General features: G+C 35.9%; 1 protein-coding gene across 1 annotated transcript; it reads left to right on the forward strand.

Moving 5' to 3' along the window:
- Positions 1-6255: 6255 nt before the first annotated feature.
- LOC117578137 (uncharacterized) lies at positions 6256-7433 on the forward strand. Its single transcript, XM_034263346.2, has 2 exons — positions 6256-6572; positions 6636-7433. The coding sequence occupies exons 1-2, from the start codon at positions 6506-6508 to the stop codon at positions 7184-7186; spliced, it is 618 nt and encodes a 205-aa protein (XP_034119237.1). The 5' UTR covers positions 6256-6505; the 3' UTR covers positions 7187-7433.
- The last annotated feature ends 6382 nt before the right edge of the window (positions 7434-13815 follow it).

The raw sequence follows: 13815 nt of genomic DNA on the forward strand, positions 1-13815 counted from the left end.
AGCTGCGCCTTAATCTATGCTTATTACTGGGAACTTAGCGAAAGAGTATTGCGAATGTCGAGTGACGGTAATGAGACTCGCAGTTTTTTTTGTTAGGACATATTAAAACAAATAAAAAGGGTCGTCGCTTCTGGTTGGAATGGGATGGGTGATGTGTGATGTGTGATGGGTTGGGTCTTCTTTGCGGATCAAAGTGGGCAGTGGCAGCTTTCACTTATCACAGTAGTTTGGGGTCCAAATTATTTACGCCTTAAGCCCCAAAGCCGATTTGTCCGCCCAGTCAGTCGATGGCTCGGCTCAATGATGCAACCCCCATTTTCCCAGAGTTCCCCCCTCTCCTTCACTCAGTTCCCATTTCGAACTAAACCTATCACACATTTTCCATCTATCCATCCATTTCGATTACCATTTTACAAAATGAAGTGATTCACATATGTTATGCAAGCGTATGATGAAGTTAAGATCTCTCTCTCTCTTGCTCTCTTGATGTATGCAAAGTGGTCGAATTCTGGAAAATGGAAAATGGAAAAGTGCGGAACACCGGTCGCAGGTTAAGTTGCACTAATGACCTTCGCAATTCCCTTAAGGATTTCCCCTTCCCCATTGACGGAAGTGTCGGTTCCACTTGAGGCGCTAAACACTGGCGCCGGAATTCGTGTGAAAAGAGGCTGGGAATTCATTTGAGAGCGAGGCAATATCAGTTTGCATAAAACATAAACAGCAGCGGGATCAAGTGCAACACAAGGCAATTGGATACTGTAGGGATAGAAGGACAAGTGTCAAAAATGTTTACACACACACAGTCGATGTCTCATTTGTCTCACTTATTAATTGCATTTCGATAATAATTTCATGCTCGTTAACGAGTCGCACCACGAACACCGAAACAGTCACAGTCACAGACACGGGGTATCAGTTACAGGACAGAACAGAGGAGAGAGGACCCGCGTCCTCAGTCTCGTTTGTTGTCGTTTAACAGTCGCTAATTAGACGCACATGTGTAATACAAAACCGCATTAAAGCGTCACGGCCTTACCCCCGGTCGAAGGACCCAAATGTCCAATGTTGAGGGCAGGTCCTGCTGCAACGCTTTGCAACGCGTTGCATCGGTATCGGCAACGGACCACGATGAGTTCAGTTCCGGCGAAGCACTAAAACTGTCCCAATTGTAACGAAATTATACACTTGAACTTCTTAACTTAGCCCCGGGGTCGCACATATCACTCTTTGCGGTGACGGTGACTGCGAATGTGTGAGTGTGAGTGTGAGTATGAGTATGAGTGCGACAATGAATGTGTGCGAGTGCCAATGTGAGTAAGTGGATTGTGGTGTTTGCTGTTTTCCTGCAATGCAATGCTAAACTTGACTTCACTTGCACGACAATGATACACAACAAAACCCCAAAAGTACTCGCAATGGTTATCGAAAGAACATTTAGGTATTCATTAGCTTCAAGCACGCGTTGCCAATTAATTAGAATAAAATTTTCTTAAAGTAAGATTTTAATCGCCAAATACAATTTTTGGAATCTTCAAATGCTAATTTATCAACGAAATTTTGTTTTAAAGTATTTTCAACCTCAATTCTTGTAACAGAGTTTTTTTTGGTAACATTGAGAAGTTTTTAAAATTAAAAGTCTTAATCAATGTAGACTTTACACATTAACTAGACAGCTTGCATTGAAGTTGTTCTTTATCGTCAAGTTATTAAATATTCAAAAATATAATCAACTATCCAAATAATCTTCTTTGGCTTCTTATATTTCGAATTTTGTTTATTTATTTGACATTTAATGCCATGTTGACTTACATATGTATTTTTTTGGAAAAATAGAATAAGGGAACGAAATAAGTAAGTATAACGTACTTGAAGTCTAAGATTGGCTATTCTAATGACCAAAAAAAATGCATCTTATTTTGAGTAGCTTTAAGAAAATGTTTAAAGAATACAATTTTGTTACATTTGTATAATAATTTGAATATTGTATTTAAAGTATCATTATATAGAAAATGTTTTTGCACATCAACTACTTTATAAATAAAATAAACAATTATAAATATTTAACAAATTTGAATGCAAGTAAAAGCAATGATGGTTTGAAATAACATTTTGATATCTTCACACCTTCGTAACCAATATAATAATAGTTATATTTACTCATTTGTTAATCTTCTTTATGAATCCCTTTTACAAAAAGACACACATTAAACTTTTTCAAATACACCTAATAAAATTACTTATTTATTGATATAATTAGTAAATTTGTTGGAATTCAATTGAGTATTAATCGATATTAATTTAAATTGAATGATTTTGATTTTTAGTCAAATTTTAATATTACTTTTCACAATCATACTTACGTGGCAAAAAAAATGTTGCTTTGCTCAGCTTAAATTCTTAGAGGGCAGCTTTAAATAAATCGTTGCCAACAGCTGGCTCCAAAAGCCGTGCAATCACATTTGCCCCCTTTCCTCTCCACCTCCTTCCATTCCCGTTCCCGTTCCCGTTCTTCACCCCACGTTGGACAATCTGAGGGCGATTTTCAGTGTCAGTTCTCGCTGCGTTTGTTCCACTCTCATATTTTTATAAAAATTTATTTCAATACTGAGCGAGTACATTGACGCTGTCAATGATATGGCTGTTGACTCTCTCTCTCACTCATCGGTTGTTCCTCTTTTTCTCCCTCGTCTGGGGTCTCGTGATGATGCTTGGTCATCGGCAACATTTGCATGCCTCATTTGAGGACAAGTTCCTCTTCATTTATTTATTTTATTGCGGCCTCATTCGCGTTATGAACTCAATGGTCTGTGGACATTATTTTAATAATTGCACTCTACAAGAATAACAACAAACAAGAGCAATAACAACAAACCCACTCTGTTGTCCTCCCACCGTCTTGTTTATTGTTGTTTGCCGCCATCGTCATCGTCATCATCGTTGTTATTGTTGTTATTGTTGCTGTTGCTGGGCTCTCTTTATTACTCGCATTCCATTGATTTTTATGGATTTTCGTAATAAACTTTTGTATTGTAACTTTTTATGTAGTACTTGCCTTGCCCTGTTTGCTCTCGCCCAATAAACGTCCAAAGAACAAGAACGAGTTTCACTTGGCAAATTATTACAAACATTTCTCTCTCTCTCTCTCTCTATTCGCTATTGCTGTCTCGCTTTGGAGGTAGGTAGGTGATAAACAAACCGGAAGACAAGTTGTCTAGCATTTCGGTTGGCCGGATAATCCATGGGCTAAGCTTTCACAAATGTTGTGGCCTAATTTATCTTGAGTGGATCAATTTGGTTTCGAAAACAAAACAAAACAAAACAAAACAATCCTTCGATCGATCGATCGATCGTTCGTTCGTTTGCTTGGCAATCCTTCGGGTCCTTCGAGGATCGGATGACGTCGGCCAGGTTTTGTTACCATTGTGAATGGGTGTGCTTTTGTTTTGCTCCTGCTGCCGTTGTTCATTGTGTGTCCTTTCCTTTGCTGCTCAGCCGAAAACGAAAGGGATTAGAACAAGTGGCTGAGGTTGCACAATGCACAATACGGTTCACAATGCCAAGTGTAAGTGCATGTGATGTGCACACATATGAAGCTGGTCAAAACAAAACAAAGAACATGCACGATCGATCGATCGAACAGATTTGAGATTTGCCGACAGTTAGTCTGGCATTCTGGCAAAAAGAGAAACATGTGCATAAACTACGCATATTAAGCCTAAGTGCGGCTTAGCCAAATGCTAATAGGTTCGCTAATATGAAAGCACCGGCCACACATGCTCTCTCCATCTCCATTTGTATCTGTATCTGTAAATGTATCTGTATCTGCTGTTGGTTGGTTGTTGGTTTTAAGGCTCTGCCACACAATGCTGAGCGGTGGCTTTTATTGTGTGCCGCCCATTTTTGTTCAAAATTTGCAATCTCCATTGTTCGACAAATTGCTGAACAATGCCCAAGCCAAGCGCCGGCGCTGCACATCGATCCCCAGGCTCAGTGCCATAGAAATTTGCAATGGAAATGCAACTGCAAAATATGCTCAGGTTCAGTTCAGTTCAGTTCAGTTCAGTCTCTCTCTTACTCTCTCTCTCTCTCTCTCTCTCTTTTTCTCTCTCTAGTCTAACATTAATTTTTCAATCACTAAAATATGCAAGCCTAAACTAACAAATCGCTTCGGCGGTTCCGTTCATCGATTGACGATGCCGCCAGGATGTGAATGCTGAACAAAGTATGATGAATACACAATGCACTTACAGGTGCCTCTGTTATTTCTATTTTGTAATAGTTTCCTGAACACAAATTCTCAAACTAGAATAAACAATTCTAAATAAAATACAACTTTTTAATTTCAGTTTTGTTTTTAACTTATCAATTGTATTCTTTAGTAATCATTGTAATGCTAATTGTGACACACGTTTTAGTATAGAAAAATTAAGTTAAAATAGTTTATTTAATACCATTTATATTACATCTATGTTATGTTCATTTAACTTTATTAAAACATCTACAAAATCTTAAAACTATTTAACTAAGAGAGTAAGTATTATAAAGATCCCAACAACAACACTTTATTTTGTTTTACATAGTTAGCTTTGAAATATAAGAATCATGGAAATTAACTCTGTTATTCTTATTATTATTATATTATAATATAAGAATCATGGAAATTAATTCTGTTATTCTTATACAGCAATTTAATATCAACCAAAAGGAGCTAATTGCTTTTTAGATTTTATATGATATTTTATAACTAACTTTGACACAAAATAAAAATAATAGAAGTATAGTCATTCTGCTTTATTGAAATACTTTAAAAGATATTAAATAGATTAATAATATAATATTTACATAACTTCAAATACTTACATAAAAACAAAACAAACAATTGATTTTTAAAATATTGTTCTTTCCTTAAAATACTATTGAGATTTTTATCACAATCTTAAATATATTACTGATAATGGCATTGTCATAAAATTTCAACCTGATATCATAAACAGTCCCACCAACTCAAGAAATAAGAACTAGCCCAAAATGTTTAGTCCGCGATGTTTAAATTGAACTTTACTCGATACTTTTTGCCCACAGTAGAATTCACCTTATATATAAAAAACCTTTAAGATTTTGATTTTAAATTTATTATCATCTTAAATCATATTTAAATATATTATATAAAATATACATTTTTAAAATAATTTGAATATTATTTTAATGTTCGGTCTTGGTTATTTTATTTATTATAATTTCAGTATGTCGCTTTACAAATTTAACGCAGATTTGGAATTCTCATTAAATTTTGCGTGCAATCAAAATAATAAGCGCTTACTGAGTTATTTATATATCTAAGCAGTGAGTGGCTTATTTTCATTAGAACTTTTTATTTAAATTGCTTAAAGTCTAAAAAAGTCTGCCTTCAATAGGAAACTTTGGCATATCTAGTTAATCCAGTGAATATAATACTTTGAAATCACTTTCGTCAGCTTGGGAATGGAGTTCGTCGATGCGTCAAATTCAAACGCACACACACACACACACACACACACACACACACACACACACACACACACACACACACACACACACACATGCACACATGAGGAGGAGTGATGCGATGTGATGTGTTGCATATTCACACAAAAACCTCAATATACCCGGGCTGAGTTATGGCTTAGTTAGAAGCGCAGAGCACAGAACAGAGCACAGAGCATAGAAATGTCAAAGTTTTTTGCCCGGATGTTGCCGTCCTTTCTTGTTCTTGTTCTTTTTTAGCGATCTGTTTTTTTTTTTTTTGTTTATTTGCAGAGTGTTGTGCGCATTTTTTAAGCCAAAGCCAAAAGAATTTTTTGTTTTACGTCAATTTTTGTATTTTTTGTGGAGTTTTGTGGAGTTTGTGGAGTTGACTGTTGTCAGAAGTGGAGTGGAAATGGAAACTGAACCGGAATCTAGAGTGGACAGCACTAGGTTTCTAATCAGTGCAGCTTCCGTTTGCCGGGCCGTCAGTCAACAGAGCGCGATATTTGTCAACAAGCGGAACTATAAATATGCATGCAGTTTTCCCCCCACCCTCAAAAAAAGCATAGATAGATAGATGTAGTAGACCCTTGGGTCCCTTTTTTTTTGTGTTTGTGTGTGGGTGAAGCAGGCCTTGAAAATGCACTCAGACGAGTGTATTTAACAGAGGGAGAGACAGAGAGAGAAAAGAGAGAGAGAGAGAGAGACAGAGAGAGAAAAGAGAGAGACAGGGAAAACTCGCCTGTCGGAGCATTTCATTTCATTTCTACTTTTATTTCTGGGCAATACATCAATTGTTTTTTTGTTTCGGACAAACGGGAAAATAAAATATATACGAAAATCAAAACTTAGTCAACAACAGCAGTAAATTTTTGTTTGAGCTGCAACAGAAAAGTAAATTAAATAAAACACAACACACAACACAATTGAATATTGCGCGAAAATTTCAAGTGGCAATCCTCGGTCGAGAGTTTTTTTTTTTAAACATTTCAAGACGAAGATGTTGCGACAACTGCAATTGAGAGTTCCCATCAAAGCGGTGCAGCTCAAGCGTTCCTTGACTTACAGTGAGTGCAAACAATAGTTCAACTTATCTGTTAGTTGCATTCCTTCCTCTATTACAAATGCAGCTCCCAAGCAATGGCAATCTCGTGCCTTGATCGATGTGCTGAAGAAGCAGCAGCAGTCGAAACAGATGCAACATAAGGTGGAACAATTGATGGTCATCAAACCCGTAACCTTGATGGGAGGCTGCTCTAATGTGCCACGCCTCGAGTTGCCCATCAAGCGGCAGTACAGCGTTTGCCCCAAGCCCTACGAGTTGCAGTTGCTGCCACGTGGCAGCAGCAACCAGAACGGAGGAAACAACAACACTTGCGATCAACAATCATCGAACAATGTCGTGGCTTTGGTGCCCTTGGAGCAGTCGCAATCGGATCACAAGAAGCCGCAATCGAAGATGCCGGAACAGCAGCAGCAGCATCAGCAGCCATCGACTCGCAAGATTCCATACTACAATCCATTGAGGCGTCGCAGCAACGTCGATCCGGCACGCGTTCAGTACATCAAGGATCGCTTCAAGGAGCGCAACATTGAGTCCGATGCCAGCAAAAAGACGTCGGCCAAGAAGTTTGTCTCGCGCACCACTTTGCACTCGGGTCGATTGGACAAGATTGATTAGATGAAGAAGAAGATGATGATGATACGACCTCTCCCGACTTGCCCCCGGGATCTGTCCTGCCCCGTGTTGTGAATAGTTAGGCCTTTCTTCACTCTCCACTTCCTTCACATACAACTCCAAACAATTCCCGAATCTCACTACACAAAATGAACAAATGCGAATGCGAATTCGAATCGAATCGAGATTCGCAAGCTCATTTTACTTGAAATAACCATAAATATATATTTTACTGTTTGTTAGCATTGCAAAACATCAATTCTATTCAAATTTAGAACGGAATTCAAAGATGGTTGAAACTCTACTCTGAAAATTTACTATTAGGAATATGTGCAAAAACTACTTTATAAGCATTATATAGGTTTATTTTAGAAAGCTAAAAGCTACATATATTATAAATTACGAGATGGTTTAAGATATCATTATGTAGTATTCCTTATTAAGGTTTTCTTTTGTAATCAATTAAGTAAAGAAGGTAAGTAAAAATATTTAATAACATTTTTGTTGTTAAAGTGACAGTTTAATTTTGAATGTCTTGCAAGTTTAAGAGTTATCGTGAAAAGTCACTCTGTAAATGGTTTTTTATAGCCACTACCAATATACCAAATATAGCGTACGGTATATTTTCGTATTGTTGGTATAATTTTAGAAGATGGTTGTATTGCAAAATCGAGCTGTAGCTTTCTCTTATACAAGTTGCTGTTAAAGTATGCAATGAACTTTCATTGCTCAAATCTCTTCATTTAAATGACAAGTTTACTAATACACGAGTTTATAATAAGCACAGTCTCCACATTAGTATAAAATGATATTCGATTACAGGAGCTGCATAAAAAGTAAATATACTATAGTTCAGCATGTAAAATATCTTTCACAATTGCTGCAACCTAAAAGTTCTTTACTTATTTTAATTGAGTATAATTCAATTGTAATTTCACAGGATTACTCTTAAGTCGCACAAAAGATATAATATTTGCAGCATATTTGAAAACTAATTAGATAGTCAAGCAATTTTCACACTTTTGATACATTTCTCGATAAATTTGCTAAATGACAACTTTAACTAAGTATGTCAGAAAATCAGAAATACGCAAATCAGAAATTGTTGAAAATTGAAGCATTCTCAATATTTGATGGCTGCCCCGTTCATTCGTTCATTCATTCATTCAATCGTTGGCCTAGTAAAGTGACTTTTCTTGCTTTCCTCTGCTCATTGTCCGTTGTCTGTTGTCAGTTCATCTGTATTTCTACATTTTCTTTTTGTTTTTTGTTTTTGTGTTGTTCGTCTGTCCATTCAGCTGATTTGAGCTAAGTGTTTCACTTTCAGCTCCGTTTGATGTGCACACCCAGAAGAAGAAGAAGAAGCAGAAGTAGTAGCTGGAAGCTTTTTGGCTGTTTTGCTTTTTCGAGTGTGTGCGCTCTCGTAAAATCGCAAAACTCAACTTCACTCGAATGCCATACACACACACACATACACAGACATATATTCAAACGCGAAATGGGTATGAGTGTATTGGGTACAAATCACACTAACCGAATACGTCAAGGCAGTAGCAGTAGCTTAGCTACAACAACAACAACAACAACAACGACTATAACAAGTATACGAGTAGTAGATAGCTTGGGCTTTCCCTTGAGTGCGTCCAACAGCAGCAGCCAGCTCAATATCACAAAAAACAAAACAAACAAAAAAATACCCGCAAAAAATCACATGACCATAGAAAGAGGGAAGGATATGCAAGAAGCACAAAAAACAATAGCAGCAACAACAACAAAAATGAAAGACAAAAAGTGCCAAACAAAAGCTGACTGACTCTCTACAAAACCAAGTTGGAACGGAACGGACGCGGTATCGGCACGCTTGGCGCTTCAGAGTTTGGCTTGAGGGGTTCGCAAAGAGCAAAGAGGTTGAGGGTGGAGGCTTGGGATTGACTTTGACTCCAGCCTTATATCCTGTTTGTGCAGAGATTTAGCTTTGAGCTATGGATATCGCCTGGCGATGCTTTGTCAGTGTTCTGCTGCTGCTGCTCATCGATTCAGTCGTCGTCTCAGTCGATGAGGAAGACAGGAAAAGGGACAGGGACAGGGAGAGGTTGGGAAGCATTCATTGAGGCATTGAGGCATTCGAGTGCGAGGCCCCGTTTTGAGTGTCGGTGTCGTGCAGCAAGTTTACATGCTGTCAGTGCAGCTTTTTTTTTTGTTTTTGTTTGTTTTTTTTTGTTGCCGTTTTTTAATTACATCCTTCACCGTTGGGGTGCATCAAGCATACGTCGCTTATGACGCGCCTTTGGCAAACGGACACAAAACAACAACAACAACAACTACAACAACAACAAGAGAAGCAGACACAGACACACAACAATGACAACGAGAAGCACTAAGAAACAAAGGGCATACCTCGTAGACGGATACTGCAACTGCCACAGCCACTGAAACTGCAACTGCAACTGCAACAAGCTGCATCGAATACATCAGTGCAAGTTGGCACAGTTTGCTGCTCATCGCTGAGGCAGCCCATTTGCCTTCCACTTGTTGTAGAGGGTATTAAAGACCCACAAAAAAAAAAGGGACTAAACTTTTACTTGGTTTGGCTTTGGCCTATGTGTGGCATCCTCTTGATACCATTTACTTAGTAGGCGAAAGGAGTTTTATAACTGTGTGGCAACAGTCAACGAAGTATATAATAATAACATTTATACACAGAGAGAAATATGTAGATTGAAAAGTAGATTGCAAAATCTTGATTGAAGACTTTCTCGATTTTAATAAGAAAACTCTTGAAATTAGATTTGTAGCTTGAACAAATTTTAAATCATGATTTTTGTGTTCAATTTGCATTTTAGCATTAAAAACATCTTATTTTAAGATTCAACTCTTGATGCAAGAATGTTTTATTCTAGATTGAAAATTTAATTGCAAATCTTGATTTAAAAACTTTTCGATCTTTGGAAAATTTATGAAAATTTATAATAAATTTAAATTTCTAGATTGAGCAATCTAGAATTTTTTTTTTAGAATTTTGATTCTCATTTAAAAGAATAAACCTTCTTGGATCAATTTTGATATTATATTATCAAGATTTGAAAATTTTATTTATGATTTTAGCAGGTTTTTATACCCGCTACCCATAGAGTAGAAGTTGTAGACGGCTGAGACGATATAGCCATGTCCGTCTGTCCGTCTGTGTGTCTGTCCGTCTGTCCGTATGAACACCTAGATCTCAGAGACTATAAGAGATAGAGCTATAATTTTTTTTCGACAGCATTTGTTATGTTTGCATGCAGATCAAGTCGAATAACAAGCGTAATTTAAAGCTAGAGTTACGAATTTTCGTATATGCAATAATAACTATAGTAGTTATGAGTCCTAAAAATTTGGTTGCGATCAGATAAAAATTGTCGAAGTTATTAAAGAAATACTTTTGTATGGGCAAAAACGCCTACTTACTAGGGGTCTTAGTTACTTTGTCTGACAATCTGGTATATTGTGCCGTCTATGGTATATTATGAATGCGGTACTATATCGATATACCAAATACACCATTTGGTATATTTTTAGTATTTTATTTATATTTTGAGAAAAATACCGCAAAATATATTTCTTTTATTCAAAATGGGTAGCGGGTATCTCACAGTCGAGTACACTCGACTGTAGCTTTCTTACTTGTTTTTTTGTGTAGTTATTTCTGAAAATATTATTTTCATTTTCAATATTCCAAAATTGTTACACAAATATCATTATTATAGAATACAAATTTATACTTATTCAGAAAACTAAAATATACCGAGGGCTATATTTAGTATATTGAGACAGTACTACATTAAATATATACCATAGAGTACTTAACATACCACATTGTCAACCCTATTGCTCTAAGCGTTTTCTGTCATACAAAAGTATTTATTGATTAACTTCATTTTATTTTTATCCGATTGCATTCAAATATTCAGTAATCATAAATATTGTAGTTATTATTGTATTGTTATTGTGATTCTAGTACAGAATTATAATAACATTAATTAATATATAGTTTATTATAAAGTTGTCAAAAAATATCGCTGGAATTTTTTCCTAATTTTTTCAAGCTTTTCTAAAATTAACTGTTAGTAGAATTAACCGCTTTGAAAAACAATTTAAAGAATTGTCTTTCCTATTTATTATAATATTAATTTATTATACCATGATTAATTATTTTATTGTTTATATAAATATAGTTTTGATGTGTTTGAAATTGTGATGAATCGTAGAACTCAAAGGAATAAATCATAATGACCAACAACAAATATTTGCTATATTAGGTATCCCACACACACAGCATTAGCTTGCTTATCTCTCTGGGATATTGAGGACTATCCGTGTGTATGTGTTTGTATTAAGCTAGCATCGTCCTTGCTCTTCGTTGTCCTCCGTCGTTGACGTGGAATCGTGGCGCATCGTTAGTTTATTGTAAAATTCCAATAAATGCAGTTAAAGTTGAAGCGTCTCGCCTGTGAAGCCATTCCATGTTCCCTGTTCCCTGTGAAAATCAGCAGAGCAAAAAGTAAACCAAAAAATGAAGGGAGAAACTATGGAGTAACGAATCCATTCCCATCGACCTCTTTGTGGGGAGTGTGGAGTGTGGAGACTGAAGCTTCCTAGCTAAAACTGCGCAACTGAGCGGTGCACAATAAAAAAAAAGAAAGAAGAACACAAAAAAAGCAAGCGTAACGAGCGAAGGGAAAGCGGAGAAAATGGAAAAATTGGCCACTCCACGCAGGAGCAATGATAAAGCAGCAGCTGGCGTAGGAGAAGTGGAGAAATAGCGCAAGACAAAAGGGAGGAGAAGGTTGAAAGTGGAATTGGAATTGGAGAAGTGGGAGAATATAAAACTGTAGGAGATGTTGAACCAACGCAAGTTATGGTTAGCCAAGTCTTGGCCAGGTGAACCAGCGAAATCAGCTTTTTGCTTAACAATCACAATTTGTTTATACTTTGTTAACTCATCAAGTCCATTTATCACTTTTTAACAAACTTAAATATATGTCGACTCAATTTATATTTGTAATTTTTTCTACTATTTGATTTGCATTTTAATTGCTTATGGACAATAATTAGTCTAAAGTAAATAAATTTATAATTAAATTGAACTGACAATTTTATTACACATAAACCTGGCTATTACATACATAAGTATTATATACGTAAGTAATTAAATTAAAGCAATGTAAAATGTAGTAAAATGGTATTCAATAAATGCTTCACAATTATGTTATAACATACTTTTCTGCAATTCGAAATCCAGTTTTTGAATAATTGAATGGGTTGCTGAATTAGCTTAGTGTTTACTAATTTGATGAATTTAATTTAAATTAATAAACATTTTCATTTTTATGTAATTACTTTTTAAACAAAAGAGTGCAAATTTTCTTGTATGAAATAAATCAATTTTATTTTTTCATAATTCAAATAAAATTTCTTATGTTTTTTTTTCACAAATATGAATTACTTCACAAAGTAATTTACACTTAGCCAAAATAAAGTAAGAACATAATACAATAAATCCATTATTTGAATTTTCCAGAAATGTACTTTACAAACGAAGGGATTCATATTTTAAGGAATGTCAAAAAATAAACTAACATATTAATATCGTTGCATTCGTTAGAAATTGCGATGACTAAAGTAAAACACTTTGCTGATGAAATGTTATAAATATTATCTACTCTATACAACAATTAAATACACTAGTCATTAAACATATGTAAGTTGAATCAAAATAACATTAAATTTTATTGATTATTTAATGAAACTAAATGAAATACATTAAGCATTAATTGGGAATTAATTATTGTGTTAAGAAAAACTAAATGAAATACTTTAAGCAAATAATATTAAATATCATAATCTAAAAACCTAATCTACAAAATGAAATGTATTAAAATAATAAAAAACTTTGCTTTTTCTTAAATAATGTAATTTTTCTACATTAAAAATTAAATTTCACACAAATTGGACTTTTCTCTCACAGATTATTTATGTTGTATTGCTAATGAAATGATATCGCAGATCATTTTTTTGTATTTTAATTTAACTATTACTGTGCTGTATTATAAATGTTACTTATTGCATTCAACACAAATAAGATGAAATGAAATTCAATAAAGTGCTTTAGTTCTTTGCAATGTTGTTAACTGCTCGAATGTGCAGCGCAATCGTGAGCTCCAACTGGCTGCACAACTGGCACAACAGAAATGGCGACAAACCCACTTGACCAGGGGCCGACGGAGGTCAGGTCGGGTCAGTTCAGTCCAGGCCGAGAACAGATTGAAGAGATTGGCACCCAGGCACTTAGCTCAATTGTGCACAGCATTGGGGATTGGGGGATTGGGGATTGAGGATTGTGCGATGTGTGCCGATGTCGATGGGCGATGTGCGATGGCGATGCCGCATCCAAGGCCATCATCGTAGTCATCATTATTGTTGTAGCCATGCAACAGCAACATCATCATCATCATCATGTTGTTCGAGGGAGTCGCTTGCAGTCGTCAACGCTTGGGCAGGTAACGGTAACGGTAACGGTAGCGGTAACGATGCGGCCCAGAGCAGTTGCCGCTGTCGCGTTGAATCCCGACATCCTTTGCATCCTCTGGCGC

Source organism: Drosophila albomicans, chromosome X, assembly GCF_009650485.2.
Source record: "Drosophila albomicans strain 15112-1751.03 chromosome X, ASM965048v2, whole genome shotgun sequence".
Classification (NCBI taxonomy): Eukaryota; Metazoa; Arthropoda; class Insecta; order Diptera; family Drosophilidae; genus Drosophila; species Drosophila albomicans.